This window comes from Cyclopterus lumpus, chromosome 24, assembly GCF_009769545.1.
Source record: "Cyclopterus lumpus isolate fCycLum1 chromosome 24, fCycLum1.pri, whole genome shotgun sequence".
Lineage (NCBI taxonomy): Eukaryota > Metazoa > Chordata > Actinopteri > Perciformes > Cyclopteridae > Cyclopterus > Cyclopterus lumpus.
The window spans coordinates 12,607,651-12,630,669 of NC_046989.1; the positions used below are offsets into that span (position 1 = coordinate 12,607,651).

General features: G+C 41.4%; 2 protein-coding genes across 2 annotated transcripts; one reads left to right on the forward strand and one right to left on the reverse strand.

The window, feature by feature from the left end:
* Positions 1-5,578: 5,578 nt before the first annotated feature.
* On the reverse strand, positions 5,579-10,550 carry LOC117727525. Its single transcript, XM_034527886.1, has 21 exons — positions 10,442-10,550; positions 10,283-10,359; positions 10,108-10,203; positions 9,908-10,032; positions 9,574-9,717; positions 9,427-9,501; positions 9,171-9,335; positions 8,999-9,095; positions 8,701-8,918; positions 8,465-8,621; positions 8,180-8,388; positions 7,967-8,084; positions 7,291-7,487; positions 7,111-7,225; positions 6,862-7,031; positions 6,695-6,786; positions 6,481-6,611; positions 6,205-6,394; positions 5,962-6,103; positions 5,748-5,874; positions 5,579-5,679 (listed from the first exon to the last, which is right to left on the reverse strand). Exons 1-21 carry the CDS (start codon positions 10,459-10,461, stop codon positions 5,600-5,602), a joined length of 2,745 nt encoding a protein of 914 aa, XP_034383777.1. The 5' UTR covers positions 10,462-10,550; the 3' UTR covers positions 5,579-5,599.
* A 1,357-nt stretch (positions 10,551-11,907) lies between these two features.
* LOC117727527 lies at positions 11,908-17,035 on the forward strand. Its single transcript, XM_034527888.1, has 21 exons — positions 11,908-12,024; positions 12,106-12,182; positions 12,262-12,357; positions 12,444-12,568; positions 13,046-13,189; positions 13,262-13,336; positions 13,434-13,598; positions 13,675-13,771; positions 13,854-14,071; positions 14,153-14,309; positions 14,383-14,591; positions 14,689-14,806; positions 15,139-15,335; positions 15,401-15,515; positions 15,595-15,764; positions 15,835-15,926; positions 16,006-16,136; positions 16,223-16,412; positions 16,514-16,655; positions 16,743-16,860; positions 16,935-17,035. Exons 1-21 carry the CDS (start codon positions 12,005-12,007, stop codon positions 17,009-17,011), a joined length of 2,733 nt encoding a protein of 910 aa, XP_034383779.1. The 5' UTR covers positions 11,908-12,004; the 3' UTR covers positions 17,012-17,035.
* The last annotated feature ends 5,984 nt before the right edge of the window (positions 17,036-23,019 follow it).

A 23,019-nucleotide genomic window follows, 5' to 3' on the forward strand; every position in this document is an offset into this window, starting at 1 on the left:
AGTCCTGCACTGTGATAACTTGATTATGCTAATTATTCATCTTAATCAGAACACAAGATTTATATTCACCATTGCTGTTAATGAAAGACGTTTGCTGAATAATGCCAAAAGGGATTACACTATATGGATTTGGTACAGGTTCAGGCTCACATCTCATGATTGGCCATGTCTAGTATTAAGACAACCCTGTGTTGTAAAACAACAAATAAAATGCATCCTGAAACTTGACAATGTGCTACTTTTTGGTTGATGTGCCAATGTCTGGTATGTGCTGGACTATTTCTTGGCTGGGTGTCACCACACCTCAACCAGCAGAGAGAGGTGTATCAATTCGATCCAATATGTTGTGTATTGTTAAAATGGCATTGCTTTCCCCATCTGAAATATCACTGGTAATATTATTGGCATTATTGGATTCAACAGAATTTATCGCAGGTTTGAAGATATTAGCTGCACCAGAGTGTTTTCTGTATTTAATTATACTTTAATTATAGTTTGTCTTATAGTCACAGTTTTGGAAGACACATGTTACAATCTCTTTGTTTTTAAGATGCTGGAAAATGTGTTGGAAATATTCCCTTTCTGTGGAGAGTTGAGTATGACTACAAATATGGCAGGTGAAGGTTGATATGGCTTTGTTGACTACTTGTTGGGCAGGATGATTTCGTGATAAATGGCTCAGTAGGGCATTCCAAGTCTTGAATCTACAAGGACAATTTGAGTAAGTTTATGGATATGAATGGCCCCGTCCGTAATGCCTATGAGTAAGCTTGTAGTGCTTGAGCAGTTCAGATCTTCTTGTTAATGCCTTTCCACAGTCCTTGCATCTCCACATGAAGCGCAACACTGGGGAAAACAGAGATGGCCTTTACTGGGCATGTGGAGACAATCATTTAAACAGAAGTCCATCTCATGTAGCAAGCCCTCTCTGAATACTTAAATATATATATATATAAAAAAATCTGATGTTAAAACAAGACTTCAGCTAAGTTCAATGATTTTGTTCCGACTTAAAAAGGCAGTTCAAGAGAGCGTGGGTTACAAATCGATGTGTTTTAAGATAAATTTTTTCCAAAACCATTAGTACTCATACAAAAGTAGTGTTGAAGCAGAGGTAAAAACAGTCCCTCTAACAATCATTTACTGTAACCGTTCAAATTAAATAAAGCCACATTACTGCCTTGTCAATAGCACTTTATTCAAAGAGTAAACCTTACCTTAGATAGTGTTCAAGTCTGAAGTCACCCACCAGTCATGGAAAAAATTCTGAAGAAAAATTCAAAACAATATTTAGTGTTACTCATTACCCCACCCGGTACTAGTTTATGTTAGGACCAAGTGAGAAGACTTCACAGCAGCTAAAAAACAATACAGCAGCTTATTAGCACACTGGCAAAGCAATACTGAGCTGGGTATCGCGTAGCTTAACGTTAACCACCGCAACATGTCACTGTGGCGCTTAACGTTAACCACCGCAACATGTCACTGTGGCGCTTTCACACAGCGAGTATTTATCACCGCGGCCTACCTCATTTCCAACTTAAACCGAAGGCAGCCCTGTCACCGAGGGCAGCCAGCACACCAAGTTGTTAACATTGCATCGCCCACAGCCAAGTTTGGTGTTTTTTTGGTCGGCAACAAGAAACTCCTCCACGCGTGCGCGAAAGAGTCACGTTACTTAACTACATAGGAAACAACGCAGGTAGCGGCGGTAAATACAGGTTTTCTGAAGCTGTTAGGTTAAGACACTATTCCAGCTTCCGCATCAAAGTGAGGTTCTGTTGTAGCCCAAAATGTGTGACCGCGCGCGCACCAACGCGTCAACTCCACGCGCCAAAGTAGTCTGAACAGAACCGCGGGCGCAGACCCTTTAAATCGCTTGGCGGAAAGCTAATGTAAGCCTTACCAGCTCATTATTGCTGCGCTAATGTGCCAATAAGCAGCTAACCTTACACCAGTACACAACACGAATAAGCAACTTGAACCACGCGAGTCCTGGCCACATAAACCTAACCCTACGTCTGCTAGCGAGCTACCACCTGCTTTGATATGTAGCTAACCGCTAGCTTGTTCATGCTACAGGCTCTCTAGCAATATGCTAACTGACATTGAAGCAGGGTAGTTAATTACATAATAGCAATTGTAATAGCTACGCGCTGGTGATTATATCGAGGCTATTAATGTTACGAAAGGTTAAACATGTTTCACGAAACGAGTAAAATGCTTTATAAATGTTAATATATAACATGCTAACATTAGCATGACAAGGCTGGTTTGGTTTGTCAGTTTACTAACTAACTTAGTTAACGTTAAATACTTACTAACTTAATACTTAGCACAATGTAACTAATTCAGGTGGACCAATTTTATATATGACATATTACATTATTTGTACATACAAAACTAAATTTAGCACTAGACTTACCTTTTATCCAAGTCACCTTCACTCGAAAAAATGGCGGCTCGACTCCTGAGGAAAAATCTGGAAATGATGTGGACGTCATGACGTCAGACGCACAACCTGGAGAGAAACCTAATTGATGTGCTTTTACTCAAATGAGAATAGTAGGTTAAGGGAACAACGTGTAAATTCAAATTGATATAATCCACAAAAGTAGATTGACTTCACTAAAGCAGAAATCTGATTGAGACTCATTTAAAAATTTACGTTACTTCAACTACTACTGAAATACTCTTTTTAGAGTGTACTAAAACTGTTGTCAAGTACTGCACCTGACACCACCTTTTTCATCCATAAAGATCCTATCTTTCAAATTTGCCAGGTGGAGGCAAGGCTGGGGTGGATTTTATTGTGATCAGGTGGTTAGGAGTAAGTTGTTCTAAACCATTGGGGATGTTAAAAGCATCAACTGTGAGTGGATGGCTGTTCACAATAGACATGGTTTCATGAAAGGTGGGCAATGACGCATCATTAAGCCGACCAGGGTAGAGTAGCACAGAGGCATTGAACGCTTCCGACAGTTATTTGCCGTTCCCACTCCCCACCTGCATGGCTGGCGTGAGGTGCATTCATTACAAGGTCACAATGCTTTTCTGTGAGAAATATATTATATTATTATATTCATGTCCAATTCTTGCAATGCAGCATTCAGTTCATATCTTTTGCACCCATGAAGTTAGTGCCTTGGTCACATTTAATTTGTCGCACAGCACCTCTTAAAGCAATAAAGCATCTCAGTCTATTAATGAATGTGTCTGTGGACAAGTCCTAACATTTTGATTTGAATGGCTCTAGAGCAGAAGCAGGAAAAGAGCAACCCATATCTTTTTTTTCTTGTTTTCTCCCTTGTTTTGTGCAAAGGGACCAAAACAGTCCGTCCTGGTAGGGTGGGTTCTGTTCGTTCAACAGGCAGGTCACACATCCTTTGGCTTTCAACTGGCCTTCTCAGCCTTCAACATGTCACACAGTGACAGATGTAGCTTGCGACTGCTCTGTTCAGTCCACAGATCCAATAGCCATTGGACCTAATTTCATTGATGGTGAAGCCTTTGCCCTGATGTTTCACTGTTTCATGATGGTGGGCGATGATCAGATTTGTTACGTGGTGTCCCTGAGGAATGACTGTTGGGTGTTTGAATGAGTTAGGGAGAGATGAGTGGCTGAACCTACCTCCCACCTTGAGCACACCCTATGCATCCAGGAAAGCATCAAGGTGATACAGCTTGTGTCTTGGAAGCTGATGTCCATTGCTTAGTAGCGTTATCTCTTCTCCGTATGTTTGGCTTTGTATGTCCTTGACGATGAGTCGCTCTGCACTTTGTCTTTCACTAACTGTTGAGAGTTCACATGATTTGACCTTTCTAGCACGCCGCAAGAGACGCGCTACTGCCTTGATAGCCCAAGACCAGCATGAAAACTCTCTCAGTCTGCCTACAAGGTCAACTTGTTCTGAGGTCTTTGTCTGGAATATCTGAGCCTTTCTAACTTCTGGATCACCGACAGGTTGCTCTCAAGGCACCTCCGTTGGCATTTCTATCTCCCTTTTCTACAGAAAGCTGGGGCCAGTGAACCAGTCATAAGAAAGCAATCTGTCCTAAAGAACTCTTCTACATTACAGTAGCCTAATTCTTCTTTGAGCACATGACTCACTGTCACTGAGACAACTGCTGCGGCAAGTTCTAACATGGGTATAGTTGTGACCTTCAGCGGTGAGACAGACGATTTTCCCATGAGAAGAACAAAGTGAATGTCTCCTCTTTCATTCTTCAGTCTCAGGTATGTGCATTGGCCGTAGCCCGTGGTGCTGGCATCCGAGAAATGATGTAATTCTGTTTTTATCACCTTTCCAAAGCCAGCTGGCTGGTAGCCGCGCGCTACCTGTATCCTTTCCATCTTAACAAGGTCATCTTGCCATTTCTCCCACCGTGACTTCAATCGCTCTGGAATTGGGTCATCCTATCCTGTTCCTTGATAGCACATATCCTGGAGAATATTCTTTCTGTTGGAGGTAGAGCTACGAAGCCCAGCGGGTCATATATGGAGGTGACAGCATGCCACACCGTGTTCCGGGCTGGTCCTTTGGTGAAACCTTCAACCTTGATGTTACAGTATATTCCCAATGCTCTTTTTTGGGCTGGGTCATTGAATCCAAGATCCTTTGCTTTGATATCTGTGGTGTGTTCTGTTGAGGGGATGCTCTGGAGAACAGCACAGTTGTTGGACACAAATTTGTGACGTCATAAACCTCTTGCACACAGCTCTCGTACCTCCTTTGCCATTTGAATGGCCTTTTCAGCACTCCACTAATGATGCCGTTGACTACAAAAGTCTGGCAATGAATTATGACCCTAATTATTGGTGTATGACTGTTCTTTGGCCAGCTGCTTTAAGCCATAATTTGCACTTCCTGGTGAAGATCAGCTCCAAAGAGATGGCCCTTAATCATGAATTCATGGGGAGGTGTGCTTAGGTCGCAATGTGATGCTGTCGGAAACTATTGAGAACACCTGTCAGGCTGTTTATCATGTCTGGGCCTGGGAGAAGTTGTTCATTGAGTCTACTTCTTGTACTTTGCAGAGCAGTCGGGTGATAAAGACCATGGTGAGGTATGTACCATGTAGTGGTATACATTTCTCCAAAAGTGCCCTCAGCACATACATCACCCTTCTTAGAAGAAAACTGATAGAGATCCAGTGTGTCAAGATGATGGCCTTCCTTAAAACCATGAGTTAAGAAAATACACAAAAAACATTTCTATTTAAACCTTAGAGAATTCTCTTTGTATGCCAACGCTTGATATTGGTAGTCAACAAACCTACATATCTTCAAGATGGTACCTCCCATCAGTGTATGAATGATGTCACATAGTGTTAAAGTGCTGGGAGTCGTCGGAAGACTAGAAAAACGCGATACAAGTACAGGTCCATTTACTCAAATCATTTTTTTACTCTCCCCAATTTACAATCTAGCACATCTGTACACTACGTCACCCATTCTTATGTCTAATGTTCAATAGCTACCCAAAAAAAGAAACTGCTAATGTGACTGACTTATGTCACGTAAACCAAAAGTATGTCAAAGCTTTGATACAAATTGAGCAGAGAAATGACACTTGCAAACGTTAAGAAATTGGTTTATTCAGAAGTTTTTACCAGAAGTCAAAACAATAGGCCCAGAGGAGATTTGCTTATGGGTGGTAGAATCTGTTCCTCTTTGCACTAGAAAAAGACAAATAGCGATCACCAACAGCTCATAGTGTAAAACATGTTTTCCAAATGTCACTTACCCCGTTTTACTCCTTTTCTCTCTTGTCTGTAGTTCATCTGGTGTGCAGGTTGCACACACTGGCCTCTGCATGAACCAGCTGCTTGGCTGTGTGAGCCACAAATCTCTGCATCACAGTGGACAAAGATCTGTAGACGGACAGAAGGGTTTATTACACAGGGCTACCATGCGATGGGGCCATTACACGCTTCATGTCAACACAACTCGTATTTTACCTCGTCTTTCAGAACCTCCTCATCTTTAGTGAAGGTGAACATCTTCATAGAGAAGCGTTTGATGTGGGATGGGACTAAAACCCTGGCATCACTCACAACAGGATGGAAAATTGTTACATAGCTGTCATCTGGATTCTCACATCTGGGGGGAATAAAATACACATTGAAATGCTTCTTTTTAAACCTATAAAATTATGTTTTCACAAGTTTTGAGACTGCACCTAGCTTTATGCTACTCATTACCTGTCCACAATGATATCCCAGCTTGGCAGAGACGAACGGTCTTCATCAAGTGTAGCCCAACAGCTCTCCAAGATGAGCTCCAAATTTGGGTCAGTAGACTCAACCAGCTCCACCTCAAAATACAGAGGCTGCCTCAGATATTTTACAACTGGATAATCTTCCGCTTGGTAGAAGAGCTCGTACAATGAATCTGGAGGAGAAGTCAAATTAGAAAGAGGCATGGCCCAGACAGGGAACAGTCTTGCAAAAACAAGGTTTTTAATGAGTCAACTTTACCCTGGGCTAGCCTCATTTGCACTGTCAACTGTCCTGAGCCGATCTCTGCGGTGGGTTCATAGAGCGTTGGTTGTGAGCTGAAGCCAACAGTCTGAGTCTCATTGACCACATAGTAGCAGGAAAGAGTTTGTCTTGGAGGAAGAAGAATACACTGAAGTGGTTGACCTCTCACTAGAAAGTATATTAGGCTAAAAGATTGGACCAGTCCCTTTACCTGTACTGCGGTCCAACTGTTGATGTGGGAGATGCTCTTTTGTTGTACGGCAAGGCAATCTCATTTTCATACAGCATGTAGTGGTCAAAGAACTTAAAAAAAAAAAAGATGAGGCATTAGAATGTTGAAGAAAATAATGTGGAGATTTAAGATGAATTAACACTTACCGTTCTAGTGGTTCCACAGGACGCAACACTGAAAGAGAAATATGCAAAGCGATCATCGCTGAATGCCGGTTTGCACGACTGGTCCTTTAGGGTCAGCCTACTTGGGATGATATTGGTCACAGAATCCACCTTCACAGCCGTAGCGGTCATCGTCCCATTGGGGTAGCATTCTGAGGGTAGAGGTGGTAAGGGTGAAGACAATGTCCTACAATCCCATCAGCAGAAACACTACAATTTGTTAAGTCTTACCGGTTGTTGTTAAGGGGAAGTTGCAGGACAAGAAAAGATCAGCAAGCACCCAGTCTTTGCTGGTATGCAACAGAAAGAAGTCAACGCGGGCTCGTAGTGATTCTGAGGTTATCAGCTGTAAAACAAAGAGGGAAGTTAGCCAGTGCAGAAGATTATTGATGATGTTCTAGTGAACCATACCTCGAAGGCTGTGTCCTTGGCAGTGTAGGGCAGAACGAGGCTCAAGTGAGTGCTGTTTTCATGGAACTGGTAGTCAGCCATCTCAGGTGTCAGATGATGAAGTCCAACCATTGCCTTGACATTGTTGCCTTGACTCCCGTATTTCACACCGATGTAAAACTGGTTCTGGTCACAGGTGCCAGTGATGGTGGGTAGCTCTAAAAGAGAAAAGGCTCACATTTTGAATGAGCATCTTTCTCCCTGAGGCTCAGAGGGGGTTGTGTTGCTGTCATTTCAGGCGACTGAGTCAGTGGTTAGCAGGTCCGTCCTTCAGAGGCTTGACGGTTCCATCCACGGCTACGCTAGCCCATGTCGATGTGTCCTTGAGAAAGACCCGTAACCCTGAATTGCCCCTTGTAGCCGTGTATGAAAGTAAGTTGTTTTGGAAGAGTCGCTAAATGAAGTGTAATTGCAGATTTAATTTGCTTCCAGTTGAATGAATATATGTTTTCGATGTTCCTTTTACATCTGTATTTTAGATATACAGTTTAAATATATAAAACAAATCAGAACTTGTATTACATAAATGAAGTACCTGCAGAATCTTCATGGCAATATCAGTTTAATTGCTCTCCCATGTCACCTGTTGTGTCCAAACAATTATGAGCTAGATACCGTGAAAAGCTTAATATCTCACCAACATCCTGCAGAGACGCCTGCAACTCGACTGGGTGGGCAAATGGAGTTTCTTCAGGCAGGATGATAAACCCAAAGATCAGAGAGAGGGAGTAGGTTGTAACCAAGGGTTCAGGATTCTGCAGATACAAAGAGCTCAGTCATGTCACTGAAACACTTCATACATAGCCAATAAGATGGCACCAAGTGACATAGCATCTATAATTTCACTTGCATCTTTCAGGACAATATCTGCATCAAAGGGCACTAAAACAGAGATGCTCTTGGTTCCATTGGAGTAGCGGTGCTCCTGGACGGTGAAACCTCTGGCATTGCTCTCTTCAACAGTGAGAACTCTGGTGAAGAAGGTGATGTTCCTCAGCACCACATCATGAAGAAGGGGCCCCAAGAGAACGCTGAACACCCGGGCCTCTGGGACAGTATCTGAGGAATAGAAAACAGGTTTATAGCCAACTCCATTAGCCTAAGGTCCTGTCATCTATCAGATAATGTGACTTACTTTCTTGGCTGTGGAGAGGTTGAAGCATAAGAGGGGTGGTAATGGGGAACAAAACCTTGTATCTGGCATCATCTTGGGTGTCAGTGGTCCTCCACAGTACCTCAAGCATGGGCTCCACAATATAGGTGATATGGTACTGGTAATCTGGTGCATGGCTCTGCAATTATTCATGACATTACTAAACGAGCAAAATATAAAAATGACGCTTGCATTGCTAAGCTAAAGGACTTCTCAACCTTGTAGTGGCCATCAGGAGAGCCAACTGGGATTTCAATGACGATGTAGAAATCTTTGGTGGATAGCGTGTATCCTCGTGCCGCCATCTGAGAGCTATCAAGTCTCTTCCCGTTGATGCCCATGTGCATTTCTAGAATTTCAAAGCTGCCATCTACCAGTTGTGGCACACGGCGAGGTACGTGCCAAGAGATTACATTGTTGTTGAAGAGGACGCCGCCTGTTAATGATAAACCAATTGTTGACGCAACTGTGTCACACAACGTAACAGTGTCCATACAGCAATTGCTCGAGACTTGCCTGTGGGACAAGCAGCTACCAAATTCACCACACTCAGACCATGTGGTGCCTTGTAGTAGGCACTCAACCTGAACAGATTCATGGAGACGCCACCCACCTAAGAGATGTAAGGTGTAATGTCATGCTTTCAAAGTAAATTTTAATGCTAAACACTTGATGGCGTCTTGCTTACATCTTCCGAATAAGTCTCTGCTGTATTGTACGGGGATCGCATAACCAGACGTGTCGAGGTCACCATGGCACCATAGCCGGCTTGTTCAGCCTCCCTCAGCACCATTGACACTGGTTCTGGGGTGTAAAATGTCAACTTCCAGATACCATGTGCTGCCCCAGAGGCCTATAGGGAAGGGGAGAATTAACACTTTCCTCAGTTGAATGGTGCAGGTTGAAAAGCAAGTCTACTGTAATAGATGAATTTTTACACATACATCAGGAATGGTGTCGATCTGTTTAACATCTTGAGCCTGTCCCTTAGCTTCAGGAGTAGCAATGTGGTGCGACACCTAAAAAACAAGAAATGGTGGCTTAAGTCGTTAGAGTCAAGTTGGTAGAACTATCGATGTTAAGTAACCTACTTCCATGTAGTTCCTGTCGCAGAGAATCTCTCTGGAGGCCCACCGAGTGTAGCTACAAGTCTGCGTCACATCATGGGTAACCACATCTGATCCACTGGGGCCGTACATCCGGAGCCTTAAGCCAACATTAAAGGTTTGATCGTCCTACAAATTAAAAACAAAAGACTTTTAAAGTAAAGTTAAATAAAGAGGGAACACTGTATAGCCAATTGAAGTGAAAATATGGAGAGGTTTGATTTACATTTTAGGAAAGCACACAAATACTGTAAGGAATAGGTGAATTATACCAAAATGTTTTTATCATGAACGAATAATAAAATGAACTCAAACATACTTGGTTGTCCACGTAGCAGCCGAGCAGAGACGAGTAGATTCTGGTGTTACCCCACGGGTCAGACTCCATGCTGTATCCACACTGAGCGGCCAAGTTGGGTGTTAACACAATGTGCTGGGTGCCATCTGGGGAACAATAAAGACAAGCATGACAGGACACCACTCCTAGTGATAAACCAATCATGCACATTGTACACTTACTGATGGCCTCCACCTCAAGCGCATTCCCCACTGCTAGGGCCTTGTCCAATGACAGCCTCATTAGATTACCTGCGCAGTCTGAATGTAAACCACTGCCTGTTAAAAGAAAAGGCTTGTGAGGAAGAGTAAACTTTCTGTGATATGGTAAAGTATATTTGTTTGAAATCAGGCTTACTTGACTGTGAATTGACCTTCAGATTTGGCCTTGCTTGACCCAAGAGGATTACTGCAGCCATCAAGTTCCATAACAAACTTCAACAAGTAAAACACATCATTTAGAGACATTAAGTGTGCAGCTACAAGTCTTTGTAAAAGATAAACTAAATTAACTTACATGTTGCCGAGCCTCCACATGTTGCAGTCTGAGGGCAGCCAAACAAAAGAACTAGAGGAATCCAATCCCTATCAGAGCTTGGCACTGAACACCCAGCACTCACAATAACAGAACAACTGACTGCTTTCAGATCTATCGCCAGCTGTTTTATACATCAGTTAATTACAATACACAGGTGAGACATTACTATGGAGCCAAATCCAGGCCAATAGTTTTGATTATTTGAGAACAAAATATGTAAATCTGAAAGTCCCAGTTTTGGTCTTGAACTTAACAATGTATTCCAAATATTTAAAAAATAAAATAAATAAGTGTATGAAATGTTTTTGGGGCTAAAACATAATTTTAAATTTAGTTCAGGAATTGCCTAATTTTTCAGTTGCACATTTTAAGATTTAAAATTTAGATTTTTTTTTTTTTTTCAGTTTCAGAACTTTTTTTCTTTCAGTTTTTAAATTATTTTTTCTAACATTTTATAAATTTTTTGTTGAAAACTTTTGGCTTTGATATGGCATGGTATCAACTTAGAGGAAATGGGATCATGAGTGACAGCATAACAAAGAAGGCAGAGAATCTCAACCATGTTGCCTTCAGGAAACAGAGGTACCAGAAGAATTATTGAAAACTCTTGAGAATTACATCAACTAGTTAATGCTTGCCCTATGCTTAATTTCCAGCTTTGGCAAAATCCCCACCTAAATACATCTTTTCCCTTCATGATAATTTACAGTATCCATTTTTAAAAAGAGAGCGGACGCCATTGATACGATAGTAGGCTGTGTTTGCAGCGGTGTGTGGAAGTGCGAAAAGTCAGATATTATAGTGGGGTTTTGGAATGGCACAACCTGGCATAGTTTATCGCTTATATACTGCAATTCGTGCCAAGTACAGTCTAAAACAGCTTGCTAAACATAACTTCGTCATTTCTGTCCATTTTGTTTACTGCCAATCACATGAATATGGTGAAGAGAAAGTATTGAGTCATAATTCTCGTAGTACCTACTTTTTCTGAAGGCAACGTGGTTGAGGCAGGTACTCGGCCTTATTTGTTATGCTGTCACTTATGATACCACGCTCCTTTCATTTGATACCACGCCCCCCATGCCATATCAATGCCAAAAGTCTCAAACTGAAAAAATAACATCTAAAAATGAAAGAAAGTTCTGAAACTGAACAAAAAAGATTTTAATTTGCAATTGAACATTTTTATTAAATATATTTTTTAAACAGTTCCAGAAAATTCTATTAAACCCAAAACAACTTTTCATACACTTTTTTTCATTTCAAATACATTGTTTAAGTTCAAGACCAAAACTGGACCTTTCAAATTCACATTTCTTGTTCAAATAATCAAACTACTGGTCTGGATTTGGTTCCATGGTGATGGTCTCAGATGTGTATTGAACGAATAATCAACGCATATATAAAACAGCTGGGGATGGATCAGGAAGCAGTCAGTCACTTATCTTTAGAGTTGGTCTGGTGTGCTGGGTGTTCAGTGCCAAGCTCTAAACGTGATTGTATTCCTATAGTTGTTTTCTTTGGCTCCACTCAAACTGCAACATGTGGAGGCTTGGCTACATGTAAGTATATTTAGTTTATTTTTGCAAAGACTGCTAGCTGCACACTTAATGTATCTAAATGATGTGTTTTGCTTGTTGAAGTTTGTTATGTAACTTGATGGCTGCAGTAATCCTCTTGGGTCAAGCAAGGCCAAATCTGAAGGTCAATTCACAGTCAAGTAAGCCTGAATTCAAACAAATATACTTTACCATATCACAGAAAGTTTACTCTTCCTCACAAGCCTTTTCTTTTAACAGGCAGTGGTTTACATTCAGACTGCGCAGGTAATCTAATGAGGCTGTCATTGGACAAGGCCCTAGCAGTGGGGAATGCGCTTGAGGTGGAGGCCATCAGTAAGTGTACAATCTGCTAATACGCATGATTGGTTTATCACTAGGCGAGTGGTGTCCTGTCATGCTTGTCTTTATTGTTCCCCCAGATGGCACCCAGCACATTGTGTTAACACCCAACTTGGCCGCTCAGTGTGGATACAGCATGGAGTCTGACCCGTGGGGTAACACCAGAATCTACTCGTCTCTGCTCGGCTGCTACGTGGACAACCGAGTATGTTTGAGTTCATTTTATTGGATAACTTTAATTATAATTTGCTGTTGAGAAAAACATTATGGTATATTTCACCAATTCTTCAGTTTTGTATTTGGGCATACGGTATTCTTGTATGCTTTCCTGAAAAACTTAAAATAAACCCTATGTTTTAACTGCACTTTAATATAGTATAGCCTCTTTTTACTTTGAAGAGGCGTAATGTCAGAGCTGCAGTTAATCTCATTTATTGGTGTATACAATTTCCAAGAGGTTTTAAAGTATCTTAACGCTAGCTAATTAAATGGCATAAATATTTGCATTTATTTTAGACTTGCTTGATTTCAGCTATATTGATTACTGATGTGAGGTCCTGGGACAGGGATGTCGTATGTGTACAGATCGTGAAGCCCTCTGAAGCAAATTTGTGATATTGGGCTATATAAAATAAACAGAATTGACTCTCCTAATGCCAAATTCTTACATGCAAATTTATAGGACGATCAAACCTTTAATGTTGGCTTAAGGCTTCGACTGTACGGCCCCACTCGCTCAGCCGTGGTTACCCATGATGTGAAACAGACTTGCAGCTATACTCGGTGGGCCTCCAGAGAGATTCTCTGCGACAGGAACTACATGGAAGTAGGTCACTTAACATCGATAGTTCTACCAACTTGCCTCTAACAAACTAAGCCACCATTTCTTGTATTTTAGGTGTCGCACCACATTGCTACTCCTGAAGCTAAAGGACAGGCTCAAGATGTTAAAGAGATCGACACCATTCCTGATGTACGTGTGGACTTGCTTTTCAACATGCACCATTTGTTATCTCATTCAACAGAAGAAATTATTAATTATTAATTAATTATTCTCCCCTTCCCTATAGACCTCTGGAGCAGCACATGGTATCTGGAAATTAACATTTTACACCCCAGAACCAGTGTCGATGGTGCTGAGGGAGGCTGAACAAGCCGGCTATGGTGCCATGGTGACCTCGACCCGTCTGGTTATGCGATCCCCGTACAATACAGCAGAGACTTATTCGGGCGATGTAAGCAACACAGATATCAAGTGTTTTGCATTAAACTTGGCCTTGAGAGCATTACATTACACCTTACATCTCTTAGGTGGGTGGAGTCTCCATGGAAGTGTTCAGGGTGAGTGCCTACTACAAGGCACCACATGGTCTGAGTGTGGTGAACTTGGCAGCTGCTTGTCCCACAGGCAAGTCTTGAGCAATCGGTGTATGGACATGGTTACCTGTGTGTGTGTGTCACAGTTGTTTCAACAGTTTTATCATTAACAGGTGGCGTCCTCTACATCAACAATGTAATCTCTTGGCATGTACCTCGCCGTGTGACACCACTGGTAGATGGCAGCTTTGAAATCCTAGAAATGCACATGGGCATCAACGGGAAGAGACTTGATGGATCTCAGATGGCGGCACGAGGATACACGCTGACTGCCACAGATTTTCACATAGTCATTGAGATCCCAGTGGGCTCGCCTGATGGCCACTACAAGGTTGGGAAGTCTAGCTTAAATGCAGGAGTTATAGATTTTATTTTTGGTCTAGTTTTATTAAAATGTCATAAATGATTGCAGAGCCATGCCCCAGATTACCAGTACCATATCATCTACATTGTGGAGCCCATGCTTGAGGTACTGTGGAGGACCACTGACACCCAAGATGATACGAGATACAAGGTTTTGTTCCCCATTACCACCCCTCCTATGCATCAACATCCCCACGTCCAAGAAAGTAAGTTGCATCTTGTAGACGACAGAACTTCAGGCTAATGGAGTTGGCTATAAACCTGTTCTCTATTCCTCAGATACTGTCCCAGAGGCCCGGGTGTTCAGCGTTCTCTTGGGGCCCCTTCTTCATGATGTGGTGCTGAGGAACATCACCTTCTTTACCAGAGTTCTCACTGTTGAAGAGAGCAATGCCAGAGGTGTCACCGTCCTGGAGCACCGCTACTCCAATGGGACCAAGAGCATCTCTGTTTTAGTGCCCTTTGATGCAGATATTGTCCTGGAAGATGCAAGTGAAATTATAGATGCTAAATGTCACTTGGTGCCATCTTATTGGCTATGTATTAAGTGTTTCAGTGACATGACTGAGCTCTTTGTATCTGCAGAATCCTGAACCCTTGGTTACAACCTACTCCCTCTCTCTGATCTTTGGGTTTATCATCCTGCCTGAAGAAACTCCATTTGCCCACCCAGTCGAGTTGCAGGCGTCTCTGCAGGATGTTGGTGAGATATTAAGCTTTTCACGGTATCTAGCTCATAATTCCTTTGATCCAACAGGTGACTAGGGAGATCAATTTAACTGATATTGCCCAGGTACTTTTAAAATGTATAGTTTTAATAAAAGTTCTGAATCCGTTTAACTTTTTGTGCCTGCCGGAGAAGTCAAAAGATGCAAATACAGCTGTAAAGGAACTTCTAAAACGTATCTTTTATTCGACAGTGACGTAATATGGAAAGAGAAAATACCAACATCTTGAGTGTCTCCCCCTAAATATTAAATGACACAAACTCACTGAGCCTAATGAAAGTCAAAATGTGAGCCTTTTCTCTTTTAGAGCTACCCACCATCACTGGCACCTGTGACCAGAACCAGTTTTACATCAGTGTGAAATACGGGAGTCAAGGCAACAATGTCAAGGCAATTGTTGGACTTCATCATCTGACACCTGAGATGGCTGACTACCAGTTCCAAGAAAACAGCACACACTTCAGCCTCGTACTGCCCTACACTGCCAAGGATACGACCTTCGAGGTATGGTTCACTAGAACATCATCAATAATCTTCTGCACTGGCTAACTTCCCTCTTTGTTTTACAGCTGATAACCTCAGAATCACTACGAGCCCGCGTTGACTTCTTTCTGTTGCATACCAGCAAAGACTGGGTGCTTGCTGATCTTTTCTTGTCCTGCAACTTCCCCTTAACAACAACCGGTAAGACTTAACAAATTGTAGTGTTTCTGCTGATGGGATTGTAGGACATTGTCTTCACCCTTACCACCTCTACCCTCAGAATGCTACCCCAATGGCACGATGACCGCTACGGCTGTGAAGGTGGATTCTGTGACTAATATCATCCCAAGTAGGCTGACCCTAAAGGACCAGTCGTGCAAACCGGCATTCAGCGATGATCGCTTTGCATATTTCTCTTTCAGTGTTGCGTCCTGTGGAACCACTAGAACAGTAAGTGTTAATTCATCTTAAATCAGCATTGTGTTCAACAGTCTAATGCTTCTGGTCTCTTTTCATTAAGTTCTTTGATCACTACATGCTGTATGAAAATGAGATTGCCTTGCCGTACAACAAAAGAGCATCTCCCACATCAACAGTTGGTCCTCAGTACAGGTAGAGCGATTGGTCCAATCTTATCCTAATACCTTCTAGTGAGAGGTCAACCACTTCAGTGTATTCTTCTTCCTCCAAGACAAACTCTTTCCTGCTACTATGTGGTCAATGAGACTCAGACTGTTGGCTTCAGCTCACAACCAACACACTATGAACCCACCGCAGAGATCGGCTCAGGACAGTTGACAGTGCAAATGAGGCTAGCCCAGGGTAAAGTTGACTTTATTAAAAACCTTGTTTCAAGACTGTACCCCGTCTGGGCCATGCCTCTTTCTAATGGGACGCTTATCCTCCAGATTCATTGTACGAGCTCTTCTACCAAGCGGAAGATTATCCAGTTGTAAAATATCTGAGGCAGCCTCTGTATTTTGAGGTGGAGCTGGTTGAGTCTACTGACCCAAATTTGGAGCTCATCTTGGAGAGCTGTTGGGCTACACTTGATGAAGACCGTTCGTCTCTGCCAAGCTGGGATATCATTGTGGACAGGTAATGAGTAGCATAAAGCTAGGTGCAGTCTCAAAACTTGTGAAAACATAATTTTATAGGCTTAAAAAGAAGCATTTCAATGTGTATTTTATTCCCCCCAGATGTGAGAATCCAGATGACAGCTATGTAACAATTTTCCATCCTGTTGTGAGTGATGCCAGGGTTTTAGTCCCATCCCACATCAAACGCTTCTCTATGAAGATGTTCACCTTCACTAAAGATGAGGAGGTTCTGAAAGACGAGGTAAAATACGAGTTGTGTCCACATGAAGCGTGTATTGGCGACATTGCATGGTAGCCCTGTGTAATAAACCCTTCTGTCCGTCTACAGATCTTTGTCCACTGTGATGCAGAGATTTGTGACTCACACAGCCAAGCAGATGGTTCATGCAGAGGCCAGTGTGTGCAACCTGCACATCAGATGAACTACAGACGGGAGCTAAAGCGGGGTAAGGGACATCTGGGAAAGATTTTGTCACGTAAAACTACATGCAGTTGGTGATCGCTATTTGTCTTTTTCTAGCACGAAGACTAGACTCAACCAACCAAATGCAAATCTCCTCTCAGCATATTGTGTTAACCTCTGGTGAAAACATCTGAATAAATCAATTTCTTTAAACTTTCTATCGAAGCTTTTAAAGTCTTTTTGTTTCAAGTGTTGACATTCAGTAGAGATGAGACTTAAATGTATGTTATGCTATATTTTGTTTTGTACCAATTAATGTGTATGCATATAAAGATTTTCCAGTTCTAAGAAAAACACCAAGCTCTCCAACTGCATGTGGACTGACTGAAGATCCATTAGCTGTTTTCCACTATGCTGGGTTGTCGCCAACCAGCAAAAATGTGTTTTAATGACAATTCCTTTTTTTTTTTTTTCAGAGCAGTCTGGCTTTTGCCACCCTTTTTGGGTGTGTGTATCTCTACAATCTAAATATCAGGGTTTACAGCTGTTTCTAACGCTACTTTGAGGCTAGATTGGTACTGGTTGAGGGCAGAAGATTATTAAGCTTGTCTAAGTTAGACTTGTTTCATTGAAGTAATTACTAAAGTCTAAAGGAGCTGTAACTGTCAGCCTGACAGTGCTAAAGAGAAACCAGGGGTTGTTTTTCTCCTGTAATGGGCTGCTCTGGCATTACGGAGTGCCTTATGTTCTCAGGCTATCTTGCCAAACTAAGTGTGATTCTTCCAAATTTCAAGCTTTCGTAATGTTTGATTTGGGGGTCTGAGGGTTACACCAGCGAGCAAATTGCTTTTGTGTGTATATATATATATATATATATATATATATATATATATTTTTTTTTTAAATAAAAGGGGCTATAGAGTCTAGTGTAACTCGGTGAGCCTGTAGCACAATCGACAAGATGCTCAATCTGGGACCGAAGTTAGCACAGGAGTCCTGTGGCATTGAATTAAAGGAGAAAGAATCACGTCTTTAAACTTGGCTACAGTACTGTCACATCTTCACTGTCGGTAGACACTTGTCTACCGGTGTACACTCCGGTACTCCCACCAGCAGAGACATATCTGCGTTTTTTAAAAGCTTCCAGGGTGGTGAAGATGGCAACACTCTCTCTCCTGCTAGGAAGAAAACCCTAAAATAGACCCAGTAGGTTAATATGATGCCACTGCATCAGTTTTGACTTTCGCAGTTCAGCTTGTCGACCAAAAACCCAAACCCGGATCCAAACAAATATCCATGTTTCATATCAACACGCATGACATTACAGGTCATTGTTGGCATTAAAACACGTCTTCAGTTCCCACATCTCATTGCACTCCAACTCTGGACTCAGCAGTAAGAAAAAACACTTGGACGTCAAACTGCTTTAATTTACTTTTTAAATGCTCAAAGTGCACCTTTTGAACAAAACTTGAGTTTGAAACATTACTTGTTAGACTTTAACAATAATTTATTACATATGCATAATATTGAAAGTGCATTCTTTGGCGATTGGACTGACTGGGATAATCAAGGGGTAGTGATTGTGAGGTCTGGTAAGGCAGAATCCCCCAAAAGAGATTATTTTATATGAATAAATTAAAACCTTACCTACAGCTGCATAGATTTCCTAAGCAAAATAGAAATTTAGTTGAGAGAAATTGTAAAGGTTAGAACTTTTTAGGGTGAGCTTGCATGATTTGATAACCCAGTTAAGACTGTATCAAGTTAAGTAATAACTCGATTGACCGTAAAACAGGATACAGGGGTCTATCCTCCGCAGAACCAGATCTAGATATACCACAATAACGTATGGTGGGATTTTAATCGTTCCCAGGAATTGATGGCAGAGTTCTAGACAGACCGCAGGAATGTATAGGTTGGGGTCACTTTTAGACAATCTTTAACAAAACATTCCAACTTTTAGACATTTCAATAATTATTCATAATACTAATCATGTAAATACTATTATTTGGGTCTTTGATTGCTTTATGGGTTCTGTGACAAAAAATATAATTTAGCTTCTCCCCCACACCTCACAGATGTTTTCATTGTAACAGTTATTTGGTTCTTGGATTCTTTCATATTTTGTATTTCTTTCTCAGTTCATTCTGTAACAAACATGTTCAGTTATCTCTCAGCACAGAACCAGAGTTTATAAGTAGAAGTGACTTTCACTAGTCTAGTAAGTATTTATTTAAATTTTTTTTAAGAGCGGGTGTTGACCTGTGCCTCCAGTATGTACAATTCCCGCCAACATACAGACACAGCTGCTTGCCCACCGTACTGCCTCCCCCTCTCTACTGCACAATGGAGCCTGTGGAACTCTGGGATGAAGTTTACATGTTCTCCACCGATAAAATATAATATACCTAATGTAATTAATAATATCGTATACAATAATATCTCCGCGAATCGCCACCTTACTGTGATGGAGTTTGCGTGGCTGAATGATCCTGGAGCCATGTTGTCCGGGCATTCGCCCCTGGCAGACAGGTCTCGGGGGAGATCCCAGACTAAGAGTGGTTCAATAACCCCCCCCCCCCCCCCCCCCCCCCCCCAAAAAGTAGAAAAAAATAAAGTTCATTTTTCTTCTCTTCATTAACAGAATAGTTGGGGGTCACATTAACTCAACAATGTATTCAAAATAAGTGAATTTTTTTTTTTAGGGGTTAAATATCATTGTGATGCAGTTTCCCGAATTGTTTCAAATAGCATTTTTCTTTTTACAGTTTCAGAACTTTTTTCACTTTCAGATCATATTTTTTCAGTTTTAGACTTGCCATTTATCTGGCGTGGTATCACGAGTGACAACATAGCAAAGAAGGCAGAGGAACTGCCTGAACTACGTTGCCTTCAGGAAATGTAGGTGCGCACCAGTGAATTATCACACTTGACTATTACACCAGCCTTCAATAAAGACAAAACTATCGATGGCCTCCTGCTTAAGTGGATCATTTCAAAAGTTTTTGTTTGTTTATAAGTCTGCAGACTTATCAACCAAGGCTCACCGGGTGAAAAGATGAGCTTGGGTTTCCTGTTAATGTTGTTGCACCATCTTGAAGACTGGGAGGTTTGTGACCTTAATCAAGTGTTGGCATACAGTAAGGATAAGTCTCTAAACTGCAATGGAAATTTTTGTTTCGTGTCTTTCAAATTTATTTAAAAAATCATGGTTTTAAGAAAAGATTGTCATTTCATTTGATACAATGGATCTCTAGAATATTTAAAATATTTTTTAAATCAAACTTCGTTGAAAAGGATTTTGATTGAAGATCCATCAGCTGTTTTCCACGATGCTGCGTGGTATCCGCCCCTAACGGCATCTGGTTTAATCAAAAATAATTACTCATGTTGCAATTTGACCATGCCAATTTAAGTTACATGCAGAATTGGATAGAAATAATGCACGCACAGAGGCGTGTTTGGTTAGCCCAGGGCTGGTAATGGTAACAGACATTGGTTGTGGTTTGGAATCAGTTGGCCCGCAAGGTATAAGCTTTCCAGTGAACGCTTATAATTAGATGTGGTATGTCAAGAGTAGTTGCACTTAATACTCAATCCCATTAAAATCCATTCTAAATTAGATTTTACAACATCAATAAGGAATCATATCTTAAGTTGGACCTTTGATTTAATAGTAATTGAATCAAAATTAACAAAGCAAATGCTATCAATGAAGTTAACATAGCCTCACTGTTAAATAAATATGACCATGCTAACATTAGCTATAACGTAACTTACTTTGATTCAATTGCTGAGAAATTAATTCTGGTGAAAATGAAATAATTGCACACTGGTAATGCAGTTTGACGGAAAGATAACAATATCAAATGTCATTCTAGAATAACAATAAGGTATGCAAGCCAAAGTGAGCTGGATGAGTAAGCATGCATGCTTGCCACTAGGGATGGTATCGGGTTGTTTTTTTCCGATACCGGTGCTAAAACGACGATTGACAACATTAAAGAAAGGCTTTTTTTTTTTTTTGCCAAGGCAAATGATTTTCTTCAACCTGAACAATATATTAACTGTTTAAAAGTAGACTATACATAATACAAAACACTTGGCTTCAAACTAAAGCTTCAAACTATACAATAACAACAGTTTACTTAAAAAAATATAAAGAAATACAAAACAAATGCTCATGTGATTAGTTGAAAATGAGGGCGACATGTGATTGGCTACAGATTGGTCTGTTGAAAAAAACGCATTTGCGAATCCAGCCACGGCAGGGGAGTCTCATAAATCCCACACACAAATGTGGAGCGATCCACAAACAAATGCAGTGTGATCCAAGAAACAAATGCATACAAATCCACAAACAAATAGAAAAATCCACATAGAAATGCAGAAATATATTTGTGATTTTTCTTTTACATTTATATAAATCTTAATTTATTTATGTGTGCATTGGAATGTATTCGTGAATCGTTCTGCGCGCATTTGTAAATCAAATATATTTGTGAATTAAATTAAATCTCTCTCTGTGCATTTACAATTATTGAGACTGATCTGACCCCATACAGGAGGCACAAAGAAGGAAGCAGGACCATTAGGAAGGAGGCCAGGTCCAGGCCAGGGGCTGGATGCAGGAAGCAGGGGCAAGGAGTCAGGAGCCAGGACCAGATTCAGACACAGCCAGGTCCAATGGACCCTATGAGGCGAGAAAGCACAAAGACTCCGGGGGAAGAAGTGGAGTTAGTAATGTGCAATGAAGAAACGTAACTTTGTCCATGAGGAGAGAAGAGCTTAGATTTATAAGGCTACCCTACTTAACTTACCCAGAAGTCGCTGCTTCTCCTGCAGGGTGGTTTTGGCCATGGTGGACCTCTTCAGCCACACCACGACAGCTTGAAGTTTGTAACGGCACTGATGCTGTAAACCTTCTGTGCTGCCAAGTTTAGGGTATGGGCGAAGCACCCCACCTTTAAAAACTTCAATGTCTTCAGTACAACATCCATATTGCTGGCGTTGTCTACCCATTACATGTAATAGCAGCCTTATTAACTTAACAATTTAACAACAATTTAACAAAAACTTAACTTCTAAAGCAAATCTCAGAGCAGCATTACATAGTTTCAACGCCTCTGCATGAGAAGCCAACTCAGCTTTGTCATGTAAACCTACTTAAGCTACATAATGTGCACACCTCTGAGCCACTTTCCTTCTGTGTGCAGCCAGAAGGTGGTCAGGTTCATGCAGCTTGTGAAGCTGATCCAGTGTTGGTTGACTCTGCCGAACCTGTTGGGTTGTGAGGAAGACTCATTGGGTACTCACAACCAAGCCCTGTTGAGGAACTCGGAGACTCTCCACCATGTAAATAAACGGTTGGCGCATTTGCCTGAGTGCTGTGCAGAGTTTTCAGTGCTTATTTGGTGATGTGCCTTGTCGCACTATGCTTCCTGCCTAGTGGCCCTGCCCCCGGCCATGGCCCTGCTGATGCCGCCCACCCCTCTCCTCTCTTCCTCCCTCTGTTTCATGGATTGTGGAAATCTGGATCGTTGTCCATGCCTTCTACTCATTATTCATACATTTGTCATATTCATTGAATATGTTGTAACTCTGTAACGCTGTTCATCTGTACACATGACATATTGCTTCTGTCTATCCGGGGAGAGGGATCATCCTCTGTTGCTCTCCTGAAGGTTTCTTCCCTTTTTTCACCGTGAAAGGTTTTTTTCTGTTCTGATGTGAGGTACTGGGACAGGGATGTGTACAGATTGTAAAGTCCTCTGAGGAAAATTTGTAATTTGTGATTTTGGGCGATACAAAATAAACTGAATTGAATAGGTATGTGGCTGAACTACTTGGCCCTTATTTACCAGCCTGTTACATTTTTTGTGTGCTTTTAAAGCAGTAGCACTAAACTTATGTAATGTTCTGCCTGCAACGCTACGGTTTGCAATCAACTCAAAACAGACATATTCACTATGGCGTTTGGGTCAAATTCATGCTCTTTTTTCTTCTACTCCTGTCAAGCACTTTTGTGACTTCTGTCTGTAAAAAGTGCTATATAAATTGTACTTACTTACTTCCCAGGAAGAAGGATTGTATAGATCAGTTGGGCTTAGCAACATAGCAACTTAGGTTTATTGTCACCTCCCTTATTTATGTAGCCCCCCCTCTCTATTGCTGTTTTAATCAGGGTCCTCCTACTTT